This window comes from Paramisgurnus dabryanus, chromosome 9, assembly GCF_030506205.2.
Source record: "Paramisgurnus dabryanus chromosome 9, PD_genome_1.1, whole genome shotgun sequence".
Classification (NCBI taxonomy): Eukaryota; Metazoa; Chordata; class Actinopteri; order Cypriniformes; family Cobitidae; genus Paramisgurnus; species Paramisgurnus dabryanus.
This window is the reverse complement of record NC_133345.1, coordinates 16,384,040-16,408,887: the sequence shown is the minus strand read 5'-3', so window position 1 is coordinate 16,408,887 and position 24,848 is coordinate 16,384,040. Positions and strand designations below refer to the sequence as shown.

The 24,848-nt window shown below is 36.7% G+C and overlaps 1 protein-coding gene across 3 annotated transcripts in view; it reads left to right on the top strand.

Annotated features, from left to right (window-relative positions):
• kiaa1549lb (KIAA1549-like b) overlaps window positions 1–24,848 on the top strand; it is a 131,136-nt gene that overhangs the window by 1,654 nt on the left and 104,634 nt on the right. For all 3 annotated transcript variants that reach the window (XM_073815719.1, XM_065269990.2, XM_065269991.2), the window contains exon 2: window positions 23,713–24,054. In XM_073815719.1, the coding sequence (XP_073671820.1) occupies window positions 23,713–24,054 (342 nt within the window). The remainder of the gene's footprint in view (window positions 1–23,712; window positions 24,055–24,848) is intronic.

The following is a 24,848-nucleotide window of genomic DNA, read 5'->3' as shown; positions in this document are numbered from 1 at the left end:
GTGTGTGTGTGTGTGTGTGTCCAGTGGAGAAATGCTTTAACTGGGTCACTGATTTAGTTTGACCTGTTTGAAAAAAAGCCTGATTCTTTTAAACTAACCATACATTTATAGCACAAGATATCCTTATAATCTAATGTTTGTTCAAAAATGATAAAAGTCTGTACAGTATATGTGCATTTAATCTCATTAAAACTATGCTGTTTACTGGAATACTAATATTCTTTCCAATATAATGTCCAACCATTAAGGAAATTATGATACTATTGCATACTGCATATTATCTACTTTTTCCCTGCCAGCGTTTAAAAAAAGTTGCCAGCCAACGGCAGCATTTTTTATGATTTTCACAAACGTTTAATGCCTTCCAGAAAATGTTCTCCTTTAAATATATAAACATGCAATATATGTAATGAAAGAACAGACCATCTGCTTTAAAACAATCAAACAAAAACAAACATACAAAAAATTATGTTTCATACTTTTATTTGTTCTCTTTTTATCACCTCTCAAATATGGGTAGATTTTTTTTAAATACAAAATTTTAAACAAAATGCTGAGATAATTTCATTTTTGTAAAGGACTTTTGTTATCGATCAGATTCAGAGAGGTGATCAAAACATACACAGAGTTTTTACTATTTTTGAATCCATGAATGCTTCAGTGTTTTATAAGTTGGGTAAGAGCACCACCTAGTGGTAAAACTCGTCAGGGAAACGTTTTCTCTTAATTGACGAGATAACTTAAAGGTGCTCTTAGAGAATTCACGCGTTTTAGACCAAGAAGCATTTTTGGTCACAAACAGCAAACATCTCCTCACTATCTGCTTGCTGCCTGTCCACTGATCAAACTGTAAAAAAACGCAATCTCTGTAGACAGCCCAGGCTCCACAAACTGCAATAAAAACACAGTGGCCAAACCTACCATCAGAAACATAACAAAGTATTCCAGCCAATAAATGACAAGAAGGATTTGGGGGTGGGGGTTGGGCGCGTTCATGAAAGCACGGAAGGGAGGGGGAGGAGTTAGCTAATGCTACGTTTGTTTGAAAACAGTTCAAACTAGGGCTGGAACGACGCGTCGACGTAGTCGATTACGTCGATTAGGTAATTACGTCGATTTGCCGGAAATGCGTCGATGCGTCGCATTGTTTACATTTTGAAATGAAGGCGGCTTCAGCTCCGACCGGGTGATACAAGTGTTATACCAAACAGACAGAACGCGATCAAAAGTGTGGGAATACTTTAAGCAGAGACCAAATAAAACACATACTGTGCAAAACTGAAATGGCATACCACAGCAGCGCAACACCTGTGTATGATCATCTTAAAAGAAAACAACCTGGGGCTCTCCGACCTCAAAATGACGAGACGTCAGCGTAAGAATTTGAACTATTACAGTAAGTTTTTATACAACAATAGAATCAATACATATTGTGCTTAATACAGCTGCGTTTACATCTTCGTTTAATACGAGCTGCGAGACGCCTGACAGACGCGACATTGCATCGCTTCTGGGCAGTATGTTGAAACAGTAAATAAAGAGCAGGACATGTTTTTATATTAAGAAGTTATGAAATAATAAGTTACTGTCACATTGAGAACAATGCACTGAAAGCCAGCTGGCAGTGCGGAGTTCCCAATGAACGTCTTTTTTGCGAATATGTGCGCTGATATTACAGAAGCTCGTCTTGTAAGGTATTCCTGACATGCGTTTATTTAAAGTAACAGCAGCGTAAACGCTGTTTATAAAATATTAGAAGATCATACTAACTGAACTTGTTTTTTACCCGGAACTTAAGAAAAGTTAAATGTTAAAGTTAAATGAGAATGCAGTACTACTAATAGTAATAATATTAACAGTAATAATATAACCATTACATTTTATATAAGGGTTCATGAATCACAATGAACTTATTTTTACTTCAGTCTGAACTAATGCTGAGTTAATGCATGTACTAATAATAAACTAATGTTTAAAATATTAATATATGCCTATTTTATTGTTTAAGGTGAATAATGCCTCTTTTAAAGTGGCACTGCCACTTTATTTTTCATGTTGAAAATTTTGGTTTGTGTGTTTGTTTAGTTAAGAAAATGCTTAAATAAAATGTTGGCGTTAATGGCAGATGTTACATTTATTATTTGTTGGGGAATTATATGTATAAAAAAATAATTAGACTATTCGATTAATCAAAAAAATAATCGATAGATTAATCGGTTGAAAAAATAGTCGATAGTTGCAGCTCTAGTTCAAACATCAACAAAAACTAACGTCTCGCAGATTCGCTTAGAGTGCCTTTAACTCTTTCCCCGCCATTGACGAGATATCTCGTCAATTAACTCTTTCACCGCCAGCATTTTTAAAAAAAGTTGCCAGCCAGCGCCAGCGTTTTTCATGATTTTCACCAAAGTTTAATGCCTTCCAGAAAATGTTCTTCTTTAAATATATAAACATACAATATACCAAATGAAAGAACAGACCCTCTGCTTTCAAACAAAAAAAACCGTTTCATCCTACCTTTAGTGGTTCTTTTGTAATCAGCTTTTGAATATGGGTAGGTTTTTGCAAAAACACCATATTTTGAGCAAAAAGCAGAAATAATTCCATTTTTATGACGGACTTTTCATAGAGATCATATTCAGAGCGATCTTTAAAACAGACACGGACATGCAGCAGCTTGCCATAGGGCAATACTTCCGGTTTTAAAAAGTTGCGGAAGGGCGCCACCTGGTGGATAATAGCGGTATTGCGGAAAGACGGAAAATCTCGTCATTGGCGGGGAAGCGTTTTCTCTTAATTGACGAGATATCTCGTCAATGGCGGGGAAAGAGTTAAGAGAAAACGCTTCCCCGCCAATGACGAGATTTTCCGTCTTTCCGCAGTAACGCTATTATCCACCAGGTGGCGCCCTTCCGCAACTTTTTAAAACCGGAAGTATTGCTCTATGGCAAGCTGCTGCATGTCCGTGTCTGTTTTAAAAATCGCTCTGAATGGGATCTCTATGAAAAGTCCGTCATAAAAAAGGAATTATCTCTGATTTTTGCTCAAAATATGGTGTTTTTGCAAAAACCTACCCATATTCCAAAGCTGATTACAAAATAACCACTAAAGGTAGGATGAAACGTTTTTTTTTTGTTTGAAAGCAGAGGGTCTGTTCTTTCATTTGGTATATTGTATGTTTATATATTTAAAGAAGAATATTTTCTGGAAGGCATTAAACTTTGGTGAAAATCATGAAAAACGCTGGCGCTGCCTGGCAACTTTTTTTAAAAACGCTGGTGGTGAAAGAGTTAATATGGTTAAATATATAGCCTACATAAGTTTGATGTATGCAGCTTGATGTATAAATGAGTTTAATTTGAAAAATCTCAATGATAAACAAATACAGATTTGTTGTGCACCTATTTTATTGCTAAAAAACGTTAATTGTGTATTTGGTATAATACAATGTGTTTGAGTGGATTTTGGAAGAAAAAACACAATATATTCCACATACCGTGAATTTTTGTAGCTCCAGATATCCCTGCCTTCTTCAAACGCCCTGATTTTGTACAAAGCTCAACCATCTGAAAAGCACTGTGTTCCTGATTGGCCAGCTAATCTGTACGTTGTGATTGGCCTAAATACCTCAGACGTCAGCCGGAAATGTGACGCTCCTTACCATGTTTGAAAGATTTGCTCACAATGCAATGCTAACAGGAGTTAACTTACAGGCTGTGAGTCTAAAGCTGGATGAATTATGATAATGTGGGTCTTGTCTACATCACCAATCCCAGGAAGTAAACTGTTGCCTACAATCCGTGTGTTTGTTGTAGTCCAAGAAAAGAGATTTACGTTGGAGACGATAACTCACGTCTTCATTTACTGTGGGGTTTGTACCTTTTGCATATCGTTAACATGAACTAATACACATTTACAAAAGGAAATGTAAAATCTTGAATCAGATGATATGTGCTCTTTAAACAAATAACAGAGCATTTTATTGAGTGGCATTTCCTTAAACAGTTAAACAAAGGTCTTAAACAATCAATGGCTTTGCTAAAACCTCTTTAATAACTACAGGTGAAATCTGCTGAAGCCAGATCACTTACAGGACTGTAGCTGCTAATTCACAGCTGTTGTGTCAGCAAACACTTCTTCACCTGACTTAAAGGTGCAGTGTGTAAATTTTAGCGGCATCTAGTGGTGAGGTTGCGAATGGCAACCAACGGCTTAGTCCACTGCTCACCCCTCGCTTTTGAAACACATAGAAAAGCTATGGTAGCTGGCACCGGACAAACATGTTATCGTCGGAGACAACTTAGTAAAAAAGCTTGTCTGTTAAGGGCTTCTGTAAAAAAATGGCTGCACAAAATGGCGACTTCCATGTAAGGGGACCCTCGGTGCATGTAGAGAAAAAGGTCTCGTTCTAAGGTAATAAATACATAACGGTTCATTATGAAAGGTCTTTATACACCCTTGATAATAAAGTTTTGTATATTATTTTGCATTTCTGTCAAGAGATCCTTCTATAAATTACACACTACACCTTTAAGTTCACACTAGAGTAACCACTAGTTAATTTATAACTTGTAAATAATTTGATCACAACATTTGCCTATAATATAAAGCCTATGTTTTACCTGCATACAAATTCCTTCAGTGCATGATTTTGAACTTATTTTTGAGCTCATTGAGGGCTGTTTCCTAGAAAGCAAATGATCTGTATGTCTGGAAATGCACCAAACCCCTTAAGACCCAGTTTCCTCTTGAACAGTCGTATCTCTCTGCAGACTGTTATTAACAGTACCGTCTCTCACTCGGAGGTAAATCAGGATACACTGCATGGTTGCCCTGTGGTGTAGGGGTGTTTATCATTCCCAAGACATCAGTGTAACCCTAAAGTCCTAAAACGCCCCTCTTTAAATTCTAACCTTGTCCTTTCTCTTAATGGGGATTAACTGACTGAATCAGCCGTGTAAAACAGCCACAGAAGTAATACATCTTAACGTTGTAGGAGGATGGTTGTATAACTTGGGGATTTGTGGCTTAATAAAGCGCATGTGAGTTTAACAGAACAAAACATGATGGGTGGATCTAGTGAATGTTGGCATAAAGTCTGGTCTACATTGCAGTTTAGGGAGCTTTTTTACAATCCATGTGTTATAACATCTGACTCTAATAGACTGATCTAATTATTATTAGATAGGTTTGTAGTTGTGCTGTCTAAGATTGAGTGATATACAGGCAGGTTTTCATTAACATACCATCAGTTTCATGTATGGAATAATCTGTGATGATTTAAATAGATTATGGAGCATGTACCCTTTTCTTTAATATGCTCATAGTAGGATAGAAATGGGGAAATCCTCAGTAAAGTTCGTACATGAAGTTTTAATTTCTTTCAAGGGCAGGCAGCAAATCTTCATGGGATTAGATGAAATGCAAGCGTCTCCGTTGTTCTGTTAAAAAAAATCTATGAGCTCTGATTCAGCGGAGGCGTCTGGGTGCCACAGATGCAGATGGAGGCATACAGTATCAGTTTTTCTGAGTGTCATCCTTTGCCATGGTTTATTATTTTATTAAATGGGATTTGGCCGGTAAAACATTGATCTCTCTTGTGTATGATAGGCTGTTCAGCGCCTTCAGTTGAACCTCTGTAACTATGCAAACTAATGCATTTGTTAGCGGTAGGCATAAGACAAGAGGAAACATGATTTGTTGGCATCATGTACTGTTACTGGCTGGTTATCTGCTCACAGAAACATACATTTTGTGTCTTCAGGATATATTGCAGTTGTGTAAAGCAGTTGTGTATCACATACATGTATAATCTGACAGATCTGTTATATTTGTGTATGTATGTTGTATAGAATGGATATGCAGCACTTTCCATACAACTACAGGTTTTTTGGGGACCACCTCTGTAAAGCTCTTTGCTTATTATATAATTGCAGGTACATTAGACTTCCAAAGTCATTATCTTTTTCAGCTTTTGTCAAATTTTTATTTTTATATATTTTATAATGTGGCATTATTACCTTGGTAACAGTTGACAGTAACATAATTGACACTAATGACTAATGTGGGCAACAGAAAATCAGGATTTTCAGCTTAAGAAAATATTATACGGTTAATAATTAATGAATTATCTATTTTATATTATTTAATATTTACATTAATAACCATTTGAAGAAAGCAGAAAAAAAATGTTAGCAGACTTCTATCTATCTGCATTTGTTTAGTCCACATATTAGTTTTCCCTGGCCAAAAAAAACTAACTGCTTACATCTGTCAGGCGACAGAAGACAACGGAGACAGATGTAATAAAATATAACAGAGTTTATTGATAAATTGGAAAATAGTGGAAGGGTGGTAATGACTGGTGATGGAATCCGGGTGAAAGCCACAGACACACAGACACACTGGGAAAGGTGAAATCCAGATGATGATGATGAAGATGATCAGGGAAGATTCTGAAAGAGACAGATTGTTAGAGAGTCAGGTATATGTACAAGTGGTTATTGTTAGACGAGACCGGACGGTGTTTGTGTGTTTGTGGCTGGTAGAAATAGTGCAGCAAAACTCAGGTGATGGTGATCGGAGAAACTGAGGTGTGTGTGTGGAAGGACCTGGCAAATCCGCATCATGACAGAAACTAACTGCGGTTTGTTTGTCTTTATGCACCATTGTAAAGTGAACTGTTCTGTTATATTCAGTTTATTTGCTAATATGGTACTCAAACAAAACACGGAAATCCTGCAAACTTCAACTGGTTTTCTTTAAAGGATACTAATTTTAGTAATTACTGTCTTGTACAGCACATCAGCCAATCACAACTCTCACAACTGTTTTTAGGTAATAAATTACTTTCTAGTTTTATGTGCAACACATAGCATTGCTTTTAGCATTGGGGATCATTTTTGACCATATTTTTTCTGACAATGTATAAATTATGTACAATGTCCGAATGGTTGAGCATTTGCAGTAACATTAATTACAATTATTGGAATTGGAAAGTGGTTATGTACTGCATGAGACAGATACTCAAAATACAGTGAATCTCCTTATTTCTCAATTATTTTCTCCTCCTACACAATTACTCTACATTCAACACAGCCCGTGATAGCACATATTCTCTTTATTCAAGTTATTATAAGATTAAACTTTATTTCATTTCACACATTTTTATCTGCTTTTCACACTTTACTTACAGCATTGTGACTTCACAGGAATGTCACACCACACCAGCCACCAAATGAATGTCTTCAAATGAATGCAAGCATCAGAAATCAGTAAACACAAAACTGATTACTGCATATATATTTACTAATGCTGGTTTAGATGATGTTCTAGTAGTGTGTTAGTGGTGTGACTTGAGTTAAAGGAATAACTACTAAATATCCACTTTAATATCCAGGTCTGGAAATGGCAGAAATTCACTGGGGGGACTGTAGTTTGGAGGGGGGGATCATTTCAGATTACTTCTACTAATAATATTTATTAATAATCTAATAATAAAATTATTAATACACACGCATGTTTTATGTTTACTCCTAAGTATGTTTTCTGGGGTATTTAAGTCACACACTTTTACAAAAAAAAAGTGTCTTCATGGATAAAAAAATATATTTGTAGTGAATATTTTAAATAAGAGGAAGCATCTGAAATAAAAACGCATATATCAGTCATACAGTGCCATGGTGACTGTGAAGTGTCATGTAGTGTTAAGCCGATGTTGTTGGCAGCAGCAGATATATGCTAAGATTCAGGTTAGTTGTTAAAATTTGCAGTGGTCAAATTTATATCCATCACTCTCACAGGATATCTATCCGCTTCAGGCATCTTTTCACACTAAAACTCAGCTAGGTAGAAAGGAATTCTGACGTTCTGCTAGATTTGTTTTATATTATTCAGGTCAGTGTACTGTGGCACAGATTCTGTGCCGTTGTGCTGCGTGAAACAGCTCTCTGATGGGTTCAAGGTTGTGCTAATTCTTACTATACTTATAAGTTTCAGAAATAGTGTGTATATATACAAATTAAAGCATGCTATATTAAACTAGATAGAAAAGTTCGTCGGAACAAACTTTATGTTGGCTTGAGAAAGCCTAGTCTGAGAGTAGAGTTTGACAACTTAGCATGAAGCTATCATGATTTAAGATAAAGCTAGCATGATTTAACATGAAGCGAACATGATTTAGCATGAAGCTAGCATGATTTAACATTAAGCTAGCATGATGCTTACACGATTTAGCATGAAGTTAGCATGAAGCTAGCATAATTTAACATGAAGCTAGCATGATGTTAACATGATTAGCATGAAATTAGCATGATGATAACATGATTAACATAAGGCTAGCATGATGATAGAATGATTAGCATAAAGCTAGCATGATGCTAGCATGATTAGCATGAAGCTAGCATGATGCTAGCATGATTAGCATGAAGCTAGCATGATGTTAGCATGATTAGCATGAAGCTAGCATGATTCTAGCATGATTAGCATGAAGCTAGCATGATGCTAGCATGGTTAGCATGAAGCTAGCATGATGCTAGCATGGTTAGCATGAAGCTAGCATGATGCTAGCATGATTAGCATGAAGCTAGCATGATGCTAGCATGATTAGCATGAAGCTAGCATGATGCTAGCATGATTAGCATAAAGCTAGCATGATGCTAGCATGATTAGCATGAAGCTAGCATGATGCTAGCATGATTAGCATGAAGCTAGCATGATTAGCATGAAGTTAGCATGAAGCTAGCATGATGGTAGCATGATTAGCATGAAGCTAGGATGATGCTAGCATGATTAGCATGAAGCTAGCATGATGCTAGCATGATTAGCATGAAGCTAGCATGAAGTTAGCATGATTAGCATGAAGCTAGCATGATAAACATGAAGCTAGCATGAAGCTAGCATGATTAGCAGGAAGCTAGCATGAAGCTAACATTTATTGCGTTGCTAGGGTACTAAGTTTGGTTGCTAGGGAGAAAATTGGAATCCCATAATGATCACCCTTCAAGCCACAAGTAAAACGGTCCAACCCCCGTGTCTCTACAATGTTCTGATGCGGAGATATAAGGCTTTGTTTATTCTGTTGCTAGGGTACTAAGTTTGGTTGCTAGGGAGAAAATTGGCATCCCATAATGATCACACTTCAAGCCACAAGTAAAACGGTCCAGCCCCCGTGTCTCTATGATGTTCTGAAGCGGAGATATAAGGCTTTGTTTATTCCGTTGCTAGGGTACTAAGTTTGGTTGCTAGGGATAAAATTGCCATCCCATAATGATTACACTTCAAGCCACAAGTAAAACGGTCCAGCCCCCGTGTCTCTATGATGTTCTGAAGCGGAGATATAAGGCTTTGTTTATTCCGTTGCTAGGGTACTAAGTTTGGTTGCTAGGGAGAAAATTGGCATCCCATAATGATCACACTTCAAGCCACAAGTAAAACGGTCCAGCCCCCGTGTCTCTATGATGTTCTGAAGCGGAGATATAAGGCTTTGTTTATTCCGTTGCTAGGGTACTAAGTTTGGTTGCTAGGGATAAAATTGCCATCCCATAATGATTACACTTCAAGCCACAAGTAAAACGGTCCAGCCCCCGTGTCTCTATGATGTTCTGAAGCGGAGATATAAGGCTTTGTTTATTCCGTTGCTATGGTACTAAGTTTGGTTGCTAGGGAGAAAATTGGCATCCCATAATGATTACACTTCAAGCCACAAGTAAAACGGTCCAACCCATGTGTCTCTACGATGTTCAGATCCAGAGATATAAGGCTTTGTTTATTATGTTGCTAGGGTCTTCATATTTTGTTGCTAGGGGCGTGGCTTAATACTTCAATAAGAATCCTAAGAGACTGATTGGATGCCTGAGTAAAATGAGCCCACCCCTATGTCTCTATGACACTCTGGTGCAAAGATATCCATCTGGGCTTTTTATAATGGTAGTCTATGGGAGATGTTGCTAGGGTACCCAAAATTGTTGCTAGGGGCGTGGCTTAATAGCTCTGGGGTGATCCTAAGAGACTGATTGGATGCTTGAGTAAAATGAGCCCACCCCCATGTCTCTAAGACACTCTAAAGTGAAGATATTCCATCTGGGATGCTTTTATTCCCTTTTATGGGCATGTTTCCTGCCCCATTATAAGTCAATGGGAAATTTTGGGGGCCTCTTACACCCCAGGGGTACAGCTTACCCCATTGTGAGGTATGTTCTTACACAGCCTGTCAGCCTCCTTTAATGTGGTAAGCCACAAGTTTCTACAAGTTTCTCACTCGCAGCTATGACCCGTCAAAGTTTGTCTCAATGTTAAGTCAATGGAAATTTTGGGGTGTTTCAGCGCCCCGTTTAGGAATTCGGAAGGTCCCATCAGTTAGAAAAGATATAGCAACTCGAGTCAGATCAGACCGAAGGTCTGTCCAAAGTTTGATGGCTGTAGCTTGAAAGCTCTAGGACGAGTTAGAGTTAGAAATTTTAGTCTCAGAAGAAAAAGAATATTAAGTTTAAGTGCAACAACAGTATGTTGGCTTTCTCAAGCCAACATAATTAATATTATACCTACTATTAAAGGTGCAAAAGAGGATGTTTTTCGCCGACTGAGAATCCAAAAACGGTTACTGAGTTTTTTAAACAAGCGCATGCGTAAGAACAGCCTCCCTCCTTCACAGCTCATTTCTAGGTAACACCTTCCAAAACTCGTGCACGAATATTTGAACACGAGTGTTTGTTTACCACCGGCATATGCTGTGTCGCGTGACTCGCGTCAGTGGATTCATTATGTGAAATGATGATAATAAACAAATAAGACGTTAAAACGTTAGATCAGTCTACGCTACTCCCATTTTAACTAGCATGTAGCAGACTGGTCACTGCCTTACAACTACAGTACAAGAACAACGTCAATATTCTTGAGTAACAGTACAACAATAATTATTCCCCAAAGAAAGAATAATCACTGTTACCTGTCGAGAAGAATTTTGCGAACTGCGCGTCTGTCTTGACACCTCTCTGTTCCTTCATTGCTCTCCAGCGTTGAAATGTTTCTCCAATTACGTCTCTGTTTACATTAAGTTCTTCTGACAATTTTCTCCTATTCCCAGCGGCTGAAAGAAGTCTTTCTTTTGCGTCCTCCTTCGAGTTTCTTCTCTACCGTGGTGCAAATTCGAGGAGGAAAGCAGGATCGACAATGAAAACAAAACAAAACTTAAGACGGAGTTTCATGCGCTATGCGCATGCGTCGCCTGTGTTTAGTCACTGGAGCGCGCACGTCTCTCACAAGGATCGTAATGGCAGTGATTGACAAGCCAGAGGGCCAATCGCTTATGCGATGACCGCATGAGCAATTGGCTGATGTTTTTAAGGCCCTATCTTGTGCACAGATGACGTATATTAATATTATTACTTTCAGTGCAGCTAATAAATAGTCTTTTATCATTAAGTAAAGACAGTTTCAAGTAATATTGCAAAAATGTATAAAACAAACCTCCTCTTTTGCACCTTTAATAGGAAATAATTTATATTTTACCCTTTTTTTAATCATGTAAACAACACTCAATTTAAACATACCAGCAGGTTGTAAACATCAGATTCTTGCATTTCTAAATGTTTTGATAAACTAACTTTGAGAAATGTTCACTTTAAAACGAATTGTGTGACAGCCGTGATATAAAGCAACTCCCTTGTTTCCATTTAAGAGTTTACAATGTGCTGTAGTTGCCAAATTCCTCAAACTATATATTAAATCAGAGTCTGCAAGATTTTCAGTCAGGAGGGGAAACACATTTCATTGTAAAGTCTCAAAAAAGGTTTGAATATGAATAGGAAAAATATGAAAAGTACATTATTACCGTGTGAATGGTTACAGGGTGAAATCAGCAAACTGTTGCTTCCGAATTTGATACAGAAGCAGCTGTGCATTACCTAACCTTTACATCATTTTAACTGAGGTCATTGCTTAAGTTAGTTAACTGCACTAAATGAGTTCCCCACAGCAAGGTCCTCTTCAGAAGGGTCAGTTATTGAAGTTAAGTTCAGCTTGCCTCCAGCCCTGTGCTGAAAGTGTGATTTAGAGAATAGACAGCCATGGATGAAGCTCCTCAGGTCCACATGGCTTCATTTTTAATAAACAGTTGATCAGATTGAAACACTGATCTCATTCCTACACTTTTTTACTGCAATTCACATTTTTGTTCGTGGCATTTGCGGTGTGAGTGTGTGAGCGTTTCTGGAGGCACAAAACTCCAGGGTCGGGCTGAATGAAGATGATAGTATGTGGGATACACCTTCTCATTAGTTCATGGCATGCACACTTGCCTCTCAGAAGTGAGATACTGTAAATGATCTGCGAGGAAGAAAGGCTTGCAGGTGGATAAAAGATTTATTGAAGAAAAGTAATATTGCAAAGTTTACGGTCTTATGACTTAATAGAGGTCTCTGTTCTGTTTTATTTAAACTTAAGGTTGGGGTGGTATGATGGTGAAGGCCATGTGATGGTGGAAATCTGTGAACCAGTACAGATCTATATAGGCTAATGTAACATTTTCAATAAATTGTATTTGTGCAGATATCAGTGGGTTAAATGAAACGTGTTATTAAACACAAAGTAGCCATCAGTATATGAGTATATTGTGGCCTTTATTAAAATGTTGGGTCGTTTAATCCTTCATTGATTGTCTCAGCTTTCTGTTCTTGGCTAACAGAAGTGGAACCCAGCGGGGTCTCCTGCTGTTGTATCCCACCTGCCTCAAGGTTAGATATGTTTTGTATTCTGAGATGCTACTTTACAGGTTTTATGAGTTATTATAGCCATTTTGTAAGCTTGAAAACAATCTCCTTTAACCTTTCACATCAGCAGGGCTTTACCATCCACAGTTGTCCTCTCGCTGGATGTTTTATTTTATATTGGCAGCATTTTAAATAGGGCTAGGTATCGATTCAGATGTTCCAGATCGATTCGATTTTGATTCACAAGCTATCAAATCGATTCAATTTAGATTCTCAGTCCGATTTTTGATTTTCAAAAAAGGGTGACATCTATTGGAGAGGACTAGTTATCAGATTAACGTTAATCTTATGTTCAGTGTTTGCAGAAATAAAATTGGAACAAAATCGATTCGTGGCCTATGAGAATCGATTTTGAATCATCCCTAAATTGAAATATAAACTCTATAAAGGGATTTCTCCCAGATCAGCAGGAATACTTAAACAATCCCATATGACACCAACAATAATGTCATGGTCTAAAGCACAGTTTTTCGTGAATAACCGATGATCCTGTCCTGTATCTGCATGATGTGTTGCACTGTTGCTACTGATAATCACATTAATAATCAACATGATCTCATGAAATCACCTGTGTATTTTTGTGGTTGTACCAATTACTTAGTTTTATACACACTGAAACATAATATTGACGTATTGACAGAAATAATTATGTTAATAATTTAAGTATTAACGGTTATACAGACGTACATATTTGGGGCATTGGCCTTTTTTTGTTGATGACATGTTTTCAGTTGTTGTTTTTTCTTATTTATTTAAGACAGTTTATTCATTTACCTTATGAAATGTTAATGACTTTCAGATAATTGAATAATATTATACAACAGTTCTTTCTGGTTCTCGATTCTGATTGGCTAAGAGCTCTTCCCAGCCATGCTATATTCTACTGATAACATAACAGTAACCGCTTCACTGTTTGTATCATTCTGCCACCTACTTGTTATTTTACAATTAGTGAGGGAGGCTTTTTAAAACACGTGAGCCTTACACTCATCTTTGACTGGAAAAAGCTATCATCAGAGCGGATGGTCACACACACACACATACACGGGCTCAAACACTGTTTTAAACACTTGCTGTTTGTTTCAATAAGTCCCCTAGCTTTTGAATCAGTCTGTGAATCCCAATCGGAAGTGATTAAATTATAAGTGTCCGAGATCAGGCTGTGGTCAGCGGCTGTGTCTGAATCTCACGTCTGAATCTTTCTACGCAAATGTTGAAATATGTGCTATCTTTACTAATTGACTGCAGATTTGAATATTATTCTCACCTGAACTAATCTTAAAACTACACTTTCTGACCACGAAACGGTAATATTGAAAAATGGCTATTCCTTCTATTGAGTTATGATGACATTCACAACAAACAGCTGAACGTTACCTGTCATTCTGGCCTTCAAAGAGAAGAAAGTAGTTCCCCAACAAAGAGGCTTTTAAAATCATTGCGTTGTTGTTTTTTAGTTTTCTTTTATCAAACGTGTGCCGTCGAACTGTTGTATGAAAGCAATATTGCTCTATATCACACTCCTACTCAAGCGATATTGCTTAATTAAACAAATGAATAACATTTGTGTAATATTTAGTTTGTTTGCCATGACACACAAAAGGCTTTTTTCATATGCAAAAATTTCACCAAAACACAACATAAATTCACAAAAGATGTTTTTTATTTATATGAATTTAATTTATTCGCCTGCAATCCACCACATCTTTAAAATTCATACAATTGCGAGGAACAGATCTAAATTCAGCCCTTTATCCAGTGATCTTGAGAGACCATAAACTTCAAATCTCGCGTTCGTTATCTATTTAAATTCAAATACTGCACCTCAAGAAGATATTTACATATTATTCACATGTATTAACAGTGAGACCAGGCTGGAATAATATGTGTAAAATTGTTCCTAATGAATTGCTCAGTTCCATGACCAAACTATTTTAGTAATACCATCCAACCCTAGAAACATGACAAAAAATAAATATAGAGAGATTTTAGATTTTGCAAACATTCTCACTAACAGAAAAGACATGCAATTAAAGTAATTTTCAGTATAAAAATCTGAGAAACAAGAGACTTCAACAAGCATCTACATTTTCTCCCTATCTGTATTGTTGACTAAGATAAACAGTTAGGTATTAAAGAGACATCTTATGCTATTTGGGTCATTCTACAAAAAAGGTGGAATTCAGGTGATGGAAATCTGCTTAAATTAACTTCTCTCAACATAGCCAAAACTTCTTTATTAGCATTAATTAAGTTGTCAAATCTATGAATCCACAAAACGGGGAGCTTAATCTATTTTTGACTTTTTAATACATTTTAATAAAGAATCCATGAGTCCTTTATTTGTCATTGGTGTTACCTGTGATTTAAACAGCATAAATGTTTATACTAAATATTTTTTCTCATTATAGCTTGTGTATGTATTTAGTTAAAAGTTGAGTAGAGGAATGATAACAGCAAGAAAAATAATTGATTATTAATATTTGTTTAATTAAATTCTTCATCTTTACCCAGCATTGTATGAAATTTTTTGATTCTCAGTTTGACTTTTTCTTTAAAACCAACAAAAACAAAAATATTCAACCAAAAAGGCTTTGATGCAAAGACTGAAATTACATCTCTTATCAACAACAAAATATTACTAGAAAGTATGCAAGAAAATACATTCATAACACCAAAACGTGGTTTAACACCCGTGACACAATGTAACACCAATGACAAAATGTAACACCAATGACAAAAGTAGAATATAATAATAGATAATGAATATGATAAAACTTATAAACTTTCATAAAATGTTCCATCTTGTTTTGTTTTTATGCTTTTATGTTGGTTAGTTAAAGGAATAGTGCTTAGGAAGTCCTCATTAGAGAAGTAACACTAATGACGGTAACACCAATGACAATTTACAGAAAAAAACTAATATTTTAACAAAATGGCTGCCATTAGCCATGTGCTTTTTCATCAGAGATGTAACAATCACATACTTATTCAGTATAATGTATTTTTATGTAAAGATCTTAACACTCCCAGCTATAAAAAAGAGTAACACTAATGACATCCAAAAAATCTTATCTCAAAATTCTTAGATATATCATGATATTTTAGACAAATAAGGTAAGACATCTCAAAAACCTTTTGCCTTCCTCCACTGCACTTCTTTCACTGACCTCTTGACCCATGAAAAACTTCAAAGAGCTGATGCATTGATTCAAAATAAAAGTGCTTTGGGTAGGGTAACACCAATGACATAAATTTGGTTGCCAAATATTTATTTTATACTATTCATATTAATAGTGTATTTTTACCATTTCAGTGTTGTAGTAAATTCATACAGGGTTAAAGGTAAATGTAAATTAGATACTTCCATGTATGATCAAAGGGACAGGGCAATTTTCAGGACCAGAATTTTTTTTTTAAAGTTTAAAAAAGGAAAATGAAAGGTTCTCTAAGCGAATTCACGCGTTTTAGACAATAAAACATTTTTTGTTACATACAGCACACATCTCTTCATTATCTGCTTACTACCTGACCGCTGATCAAACTGTAAAAAAACGCGATCTCTGTAGACAGCCCAGGCTCTACAAACTTCAATATACACACAGTGGCCAAACCTGTACCATGAAACAAAACAAAGTTTTACAGCCAATAAACACCAAGAAGGATTTTGGTCGCGTTCACGAAAGCACGGAAGGGAGGGGGAGGAGTTAGCTACGCTCCGTTTGTTTGAAAACAGTTCAAATATCAACAACAAGTGACGTCGAACATATTCGCTTAGAGAGCCTTTAAATAAATAAACTCTCTCATCATTTTAAGGACAGTCTATATTTATTAAATATATATCATTATGGGATTATTGGGTCAAATTAAATGATTAAGGGGTCTGCAAAAGCAAGGGACAAGCATTTCCACCTTTTTTGTAGAATGACCCATTTGTTGTTCTTGTGGTGTGTCTCTGCAGACACTCTCTGTGGAAAATGCATTGCTTAAGTGAAAGTGTTATAAACTGCAGAGAAACACATACACTGACTCCACAGGAATATTGACAACTGTGTTAGCCATTGGGGTGTGATTCACAGGACAGAGGGACACTAGATGACCTTCACGGTTCTTCAGTGGATTTAACCAAACTGAACAATAGAAGGTCCTGGGCTGACTGTGTAACTCGCAACTGGTTCTGAGTCCTGCTATATTATATCCTATAAAGGTCTGACCTCTAACCTGCTGACAGAGACAAAATAGATTCATAGCTCCAGATATGGAAAAAATGAATGATACTATTGATACTGATGTTGTTTTGAAAAGACTAATACATAATGTCAAATAAGTATACACACAATCTGTTTTTCAAGATATTTACTGACACACATCTTTCTTCTGAAACAATCCTTTGTAATATTATTTAAATCAATCGAATTCAATCATGACAACTCTTAGTATGTAGTTTTAGCATTTCTATAAGGCAAGGAATGTACAAAAGTTTTGGCTTGGTTATCTTGATCTGCTAGGTTGCTACTGCTATTATGAGTGAAGGGTTTTGCTTAAACATGCACATAGGTACAGAGGATATGAATGCATGCTGCTGCAAGGAAATATGGAGAACCCCTGTAGCAGAATTAGGCAGGTGGTGCTGGGGCAGGAGGGGGGTACTATAGGAATAACCTCATGGCACGCTGCATTGAGATGAACCAGAACAGAATGGAAATAAATAGGTAACGTTGATAGAAAGAGAAGATTGATAAGCTGTGCTGCCAGCTTTCTCAGAAGCATTCAGCTGCATAGAAGAGTTTTATGACTAAACTTGGCATTTATTCATCTGGCAGCCACTTTTATCCAAAGCAGCTTACATTGTATTACAAGCCACACATATTTTTGTCAGTATTTGTGTTCTCTGGTAATTCAACCCAAAGCTCTACCAGTTGAGCGACATGAACTATTCTATACCTGCATGTTGCCTTTCAGTCTTTCTCTTGATCAATCTTGCATTTTGGCTTCATATGCAGCTCCTTCATGGCACAGAGTTGCTGCCAACACAGTGCATGCTGTGAGGTCAGTACTGAGGTGCAGATAGGATAAATGCTGCCAGCACAAGATGGGTTTAGGATGAACCAAATACTAAAGGCTGTAAACACAAAAAATATAAATCTAATAAGCTAAGACATACTGTAGAAGTCTCTTTTAATCTCCATTTAATCTCATTGCATATAATAATAAAGAATAATGATGTAAAGTATATTCTACAATGTTCATGCCAATATACATTTCTTGCAAGTGGTGTTCAGTTTTGTTTGTAGAAAGAACGCTGACTGTGAGGTTTATTTCTTAGGTCTTTTATTTGATTGATGTTGTCGGTGGGCAGACAGACGCACATAAGATTGAAGCAGTAAGGGAGCACAGTGCAAGATTTACTGATGCTTCTGTCTATTTAATCTCATTGAACAAAGCCACTGTAAGACATGCTGAAAGTGCTGATGTAACTCACACTCAAACGATTCTTATTAACTTCTGATCTAACCTTGCTTGTTGTCTGTTTTAACTAATGAAGAGCAGATATTTCATCTTTACAATCTTATGTGAAGTTTAACATGTGCCCTAAATCAACATACTTATGCCCTACTCTATGTTATTTTGTAGTATAAATAGTGTGTGCCATCATTTCACCTTCTAGGTTAACTATAGAGGACCCAAATTAGTCCGGCTATGAGTAACCCACTTCTAGCCAAATTAACTTGTGAAATGTCTGATATTCCATTATGTAAGCAAAGTCAACATTTTATGTATTTTATTTCTTGTTTTGGGGGGGGGCTATTAAGTTTTTACTGACAGCCCAAATTGTGTCTTATTTTAGATATCTGGGTTGTGTTTGGATGGCTAGATATCTTTTAACTCATTCCCCGAGTTCTCTCATCAATTAAGATTAAACATTTGCATGCAAAAAATGAGTTTTTATGATAATCTGTAATACCGTGATTGTCAGACTAGATTACCCAATAAAATAATTGAATCAAAAAATTATTTATTAAATTTTACACTTTATGTTTTGATAATCATTCTGAATATGTATATATATATATGTATATATATGCAACCCGTTCTCACCAAGATGCGTACAAATGACACGCAGTGTGATTATCGTGCAATAGATACGCCAAATTCCGATTTTGCGTGCATATGATACGCCAGTCCTTCCCATTCACTTATATGGCGAATCGTTTCGTGACGTTTTATTTATTGTTTTCTCATTTGTTTTCTGTTTTTTTTTACCATTTTCGCTTGGGTTTAGGGTTAGATTTCACATTTGTTTAAGCAGGTTATTTAATATACAGGTTTCTCTAAGTTTTTATCTATATTTAAGCCATGGTCGCTTGGAGTTGGGGTTAGAGTTGGGGTTTGGGTTAGGATGTCATTTTTATATAACAAAAAGTTGTTCTAACCCTAAACCCAAGCGAAAATGGTAAAAAAAAACAGAAAACAAATGAGAAAACAATAAATAAAACGTCACGAAACGATTCGCCATATAAGTGAATGGGAAGGACTGGCGTATCATATGCACGCAAAATCGGAATTTGGCGTATCTATTGCACGATAATCACACTGCGTGTCATTTGTACGCTTTTGGTGAGAATATATATCAATATATATATATATATATATATATATATATATATATATGTATATATATATATATACAGGGCATGAAATTAACACCCGACCACGCGCCAAATGCGGGTGGATTTTGCAATTGACGGGTAACACTGTCAATCTACCAGCCACATTGGCGGGTAGGCAATGCGAATCAGTGATGCGCGGGTCATTGTATAAACAACCCACTCCCGACCGACATTTTCAACTAACCCGCCCCGCCCGCAATTGTTCAAAATAGTTTTTAAACTCGACCGACTGACCGCGGCCTGAATATCATTAAAATATTTTTGGATGACTCGTAACCGGCACCCGCTCATTTCTTATCAACCTGCGCATATCACCGATGCAAATTGAGTGATTCATTGAGAGGATGTGACTGCTGTTTCGCAACGTTCATGCGATTGGAAAGAAGATGAGGCACTTCTCTGACTGTTTGGATGTGCGAGTAAGTATTAAACTGTTGGTGAGATGGGATGAGAATGTAATGCTGACATAGGCTACAGTATAATCACAGTTGCAGCACAGCAGAGATGTGTAGTGCTGCTGTGGGACGGATCAGAACTCTTGATGTGTAAACTTTAGAGAGAGTTGCGCTACTATGCCTTATACTGTAGTACATTAACATACATTTTGCGAATATAGTAATGAAAAACAACGTATGTGCGGCGTTTATGTGCGCAGTTTGTGCCCTCTCTGTCTCTGTGTGCGTGCGCGGGTTTAAGGGGACTCAATAGGGCACATTTGAGAGACGCTTCCTAAAAGCAAGCGTACATAAAATCTTTCTGCTCTTGACAGGGCACATATAAACAAAATGATCTCAACAGTATTCATTTTCTAATAAAACATTTCTTTATGTCTTAAGTGTATGTATAGAGAGTCAAAAAACAGTCTGTGCTGGTCTTAAAGAGACAGTAACCTCAATTAACCTACTTAAAGGTGTAGCGGAGGATTTTCTTGAATTTTAGAAAAGAACTGCCTTCTCCACTTTAAAAAAAAATGCAATTGGGCAACACTACTGATTGACAACTAGGAGGACCAATAGTCTTGATGATCCACCCGGAAAAAGAAAATCCTCCGCAATACCTTTAAGTCTGTGTCATTAATGTTAATCAAACAACCTAAGACAAAGAGAAATTCACTTTTGTAGCTCTGAAAAAAATATATTTAATTCATACAATAAAGACAGTGTTATAATTCACTATTCGGGCAAAAAAAACTGGCTGGTAAAAAGTCTCTGTGGCAGGTGGATTTCTAAATCCACCTGCCACAGTGGCTGGTGGTCAAAAAAGTTAACTTCAGGCCCTGTATATATATATATATATATATATATATATATATATATATATATATATATATGTATATATATATATATATATATATATATATATATATATTAGGGGTGGGAAAAACAATCGATTCTTAGATGAATCGCGATTCGGACGTGGGCCGATTCTGAATCGATTCACAAATTTCAAGAATCGATTCTTAAATGTCAGTTTACAAAATAATAACGTGACGTTTTCAGAACCAAAAGGCGGAACTCAACTGGGGGAGCGGTGCTTCACACAGACAACTTAAGAGAGCGCGCACTGCACGAGCGCATAGCGGAGCTTACAAGAGCAGAAGAGAAAGAACACTTTAAATGCTTCTAGGATTATACTGCATATTATAATTTAGGGCTGTCACCATTACTTTATTCTTTTTGAGTACATGTCGAGTACGCCTTAAAATAGCGGAGATGCGGTTTAGTGAAACAAACTAGAAAATTACAACTGTATCAGAAGCATACAAATCAGCGCTACGCTGCCTCTCTCTCCCTCTCGTTTGCTCGCTCACACACACAGTGCGCGTGCATCTGCTCCTGCGTGAGGCAAGAATGCGCATCCATGTGAATTTTGGAAGTTAAAGATGACTGAGCTGCAGTGGCCTGGCAAAACACAGTTGAGAAGGAAGGCGCAGCATTTAAAAAAGACCTGCGTGTTTCACAATTACTCTAAAAGACCATAATGACAATTTCGCTCGTGGAGCAGCAGTTAACTTATGTGTGATCTACCGGGATTGCCTTTGCGATCTACGTATTGGACACCCTTGCCCAAACCCATCCGCTGACTGTTTAGATATAACATGAATACTTCTGTAAAATATGCACATAGTTTGTTATTCAGTCGCTGTTTGCGCTGTATTATATAAATACAGTAATACTGCCAATCACTGTGTATAATGATGATGATTAGACGCTTAACTTTAGTCAGTTCGTGGAAGTTAATGCCTGTTAACATATAGAATTAATATGTCACGTTTAATTACTATTTTTACTGGTTTTAATGTCTTACAGAAACAGGACATATATGTATATAAGAATGACATTATTTATCCCTTAGTTGCATTAAAGTACAGTATATGACAGTTCAGAGACTACTAGCAAAAGCGCAAACATTTTGGCTTTGAGAGCAAATGTGACGTAATGACGTCACAGATATGCAAATTAGTACGTCAAGAATCGATTCTGAATCGAATCGGGACCCTAAGAATCGATTCTGAATCGATTCATGAGGGTCCAAGCAATTCCCACCCCTAATATATATATATACACACACACACACACACACACACACACACACACACACACACACACACACACACACACACACACACACACACACACACACACACATATATATGTATATATATGTATATATATATGTGAACAAAAAACAACATATTTAAGAGTTTATAAACAGAGAGAGAAATAAAGATAAGATGAAACATTTTTCACGTTTTGTTTGTTTATTGTTTGTTTGAAAGCAGATGGTCTGTTCTTTCATTTTATATATTTGTATTTTTTATATTTTTAGTAGGGCTGTCAAAAGATTAATCGCGATTAATTGCATACAAAACAATGGTGGTTTTTGCAAAATTTATGTGTGTGCACTGTGTGTAATTATGTTGCATATATTAATACACACACATGCATGTATTTAAGAAACATTTACATGCATGTATTTATTTATTTATATTTTTGAAATTGTTATATTATATATAAATAAAAAATATATACATAAATAAACCTTTATTAAATTTGTACATGTGTGTATTTATATATACATAATAATTACCGTACACACAACAAACACACACAAATCTATGCTTTACAAACTTTTATTTTGTATGTGATTAATTGCGATTAATCTTTTGACAGCCCTAATTTTTAGAACAAACAAATTCTTGGAAGGCATTTTGTGAAACTTTTGTGAAAATCACAAAAACTGCTGGTGGGTAACTTTTCAACAAAAAAAAGAAGGCTGGCGGGGCATGAGTTAAATGCAAAATTGCTTGCTGGGATCATTAGGGACACAACTGTAGTCTTATAATGCCAGTAATGTAATCTGTAGTGTTGACCTATTCAACTCCAGTCCTGCAACAACAACAAACAAACAACTATAATCAACTAAACTTCAATAGACTGATCAAAGATCTTAATGAAAACTTAAATATGACAGGCATGATTGATTCAGGTATGTGTTAATCCTAGGACACTGGCCCTCCAGGACATGAAGCAAAACTGCCCAGCTGCAGATAAACCTGTCCATTCAGCACACCGTATGTTAGGAAATTCATTTTGCTTGAGTCAGGAGGAACCTTACAGTCTGTGAATATTTAGGTCTTTCAGATTTCTATGAATGAATCATTCTGACCTCCAGATATTGAGGATATAAGAGCGACAGGGAGGAACTGGCGAGCAAGTCATTGTGGAGGTGTGCCAGTAAAAAAGAGTTTCTGTTCAGTCAGCATAGCAACCTGAATTGCACCTGCTTCATTTATCTTTCAGCTTCAGTCTTAAAGTGATACATTTGATTTATACTCTGTCTAAAATGTTGAGTTTAGATGAATGTATTTTCTTTTACCTGCTATTGTTAATGGTTTTTGAATGAGGATGAAACCCGTCCAGATTGGATCTGTCTGGTTTGGGTCGCTACCAAACAAGATATTAATTTGTGCCAGCTATTAAAATCAACAACGAAATATTTTCTTCTCTTTAATACTTTATAAGCTTGCATTTTTAGTTAGCAATGCCTGCTGTCCACGACTATTCAAGATTGACCCATTTTTGGTTTTGATTCGAAGGCGAGAACTGTTAATGATTCTGGTATAAAAAAAAACATTTATTAGTGAAAAATATTTTGTGAAAGGAAATGATTTCTGAACAGGAAAAGAAAATAACAGCCTGGAAAATTTAAATTAAACTGTGATTGCAAAATCCTTCAAAATACCTGCATTAATTTTACTCTCTGTTTTTCAGATGATGTGAATAATGAGGCGTCTGGGTCAGCAGTGTCATTTCTGGATGTGCCCACCTCAACGTCCTTCCTTGTGAAGGAAACAAATCCGTTGTCTGTAGTCCAATTCAATTCCACAGGCTCCTCAAAGGGTAACAGAGAACAAGCAGCATTTTCCTCTATACTTACTCTGCTGGCCGGCACGACACAAAGGCTTCAGCCGTCACAAGTCACTCCAGAGAGTCCCATTATAAGTACCAATGAAACACATCACTGGCCTTCAAACAGATCTTTGGAGACAAATGAATCATCATTTGGCCGTTCGTCATCATCAGAGCTGGTCAGCAACAATTCTTTCATCTCAGGTAGGTTTCCCAGCATACAACTCTAAGATGTTATGGAGAACACGTTCCTAAGTTTGATGTGATTTTGACTTATAGGAAATCAGTTATGTATCAAAATATACATTCACCTAAAGGATTATTAGGAACACCTGTTCAATTTCTCATTAATGCAATTATCTAATCAACCTATCACATGGCAGTTGCTTCAATGCATTTAGGGGTGTGGTCCTGGTCAAGACAATCTCCTGAACTCCAAACTGAATGTCAGAATGGGAAAGAAAGGGGACTTAAGCAATTTTGAGCATGGCATGGTTGTTGGTGCCAGATGGGCCGGTCTGAGTATTTCACAATCTGCTCAGTTACTGGGATTTTCACGCACAACCATTTCTAGGGTTTACAAAGAATGGTGTGAAAAGGGAAAAACATCCAGTATGCGGCAGTCCTGTGAGTGAAAATGCCTTGTTTGTCATGATCCTGTCTGCCCTGTATGTCTTATGTGTTTCATGTGACAGGGTCATGGCAGCCCTCACTGTTGTCTTGTTTTGTGTGGAGAGTCACGTGACCTGTGTTTTATGTGCCTCGTGCTCTCCTGTCTTAAGTCTTGACCCCGCCCCCTTCGTTGTCTTGTTAATTATTCATTATTAGTTTGCGCCCTTCACCTGTGTGTCCTCGTTCCCTAGTTTAGTTCTTCCCTATTTAAAGCCATTGTGTGTGATGTCCTGTGTCGGATCATTGTGTGTGTCACGTTTGACACTGTCATGGGTCCTGGTTTGTTTTGCCATGTCTTGTTGTATGTTATCATTTATATTCTTGCC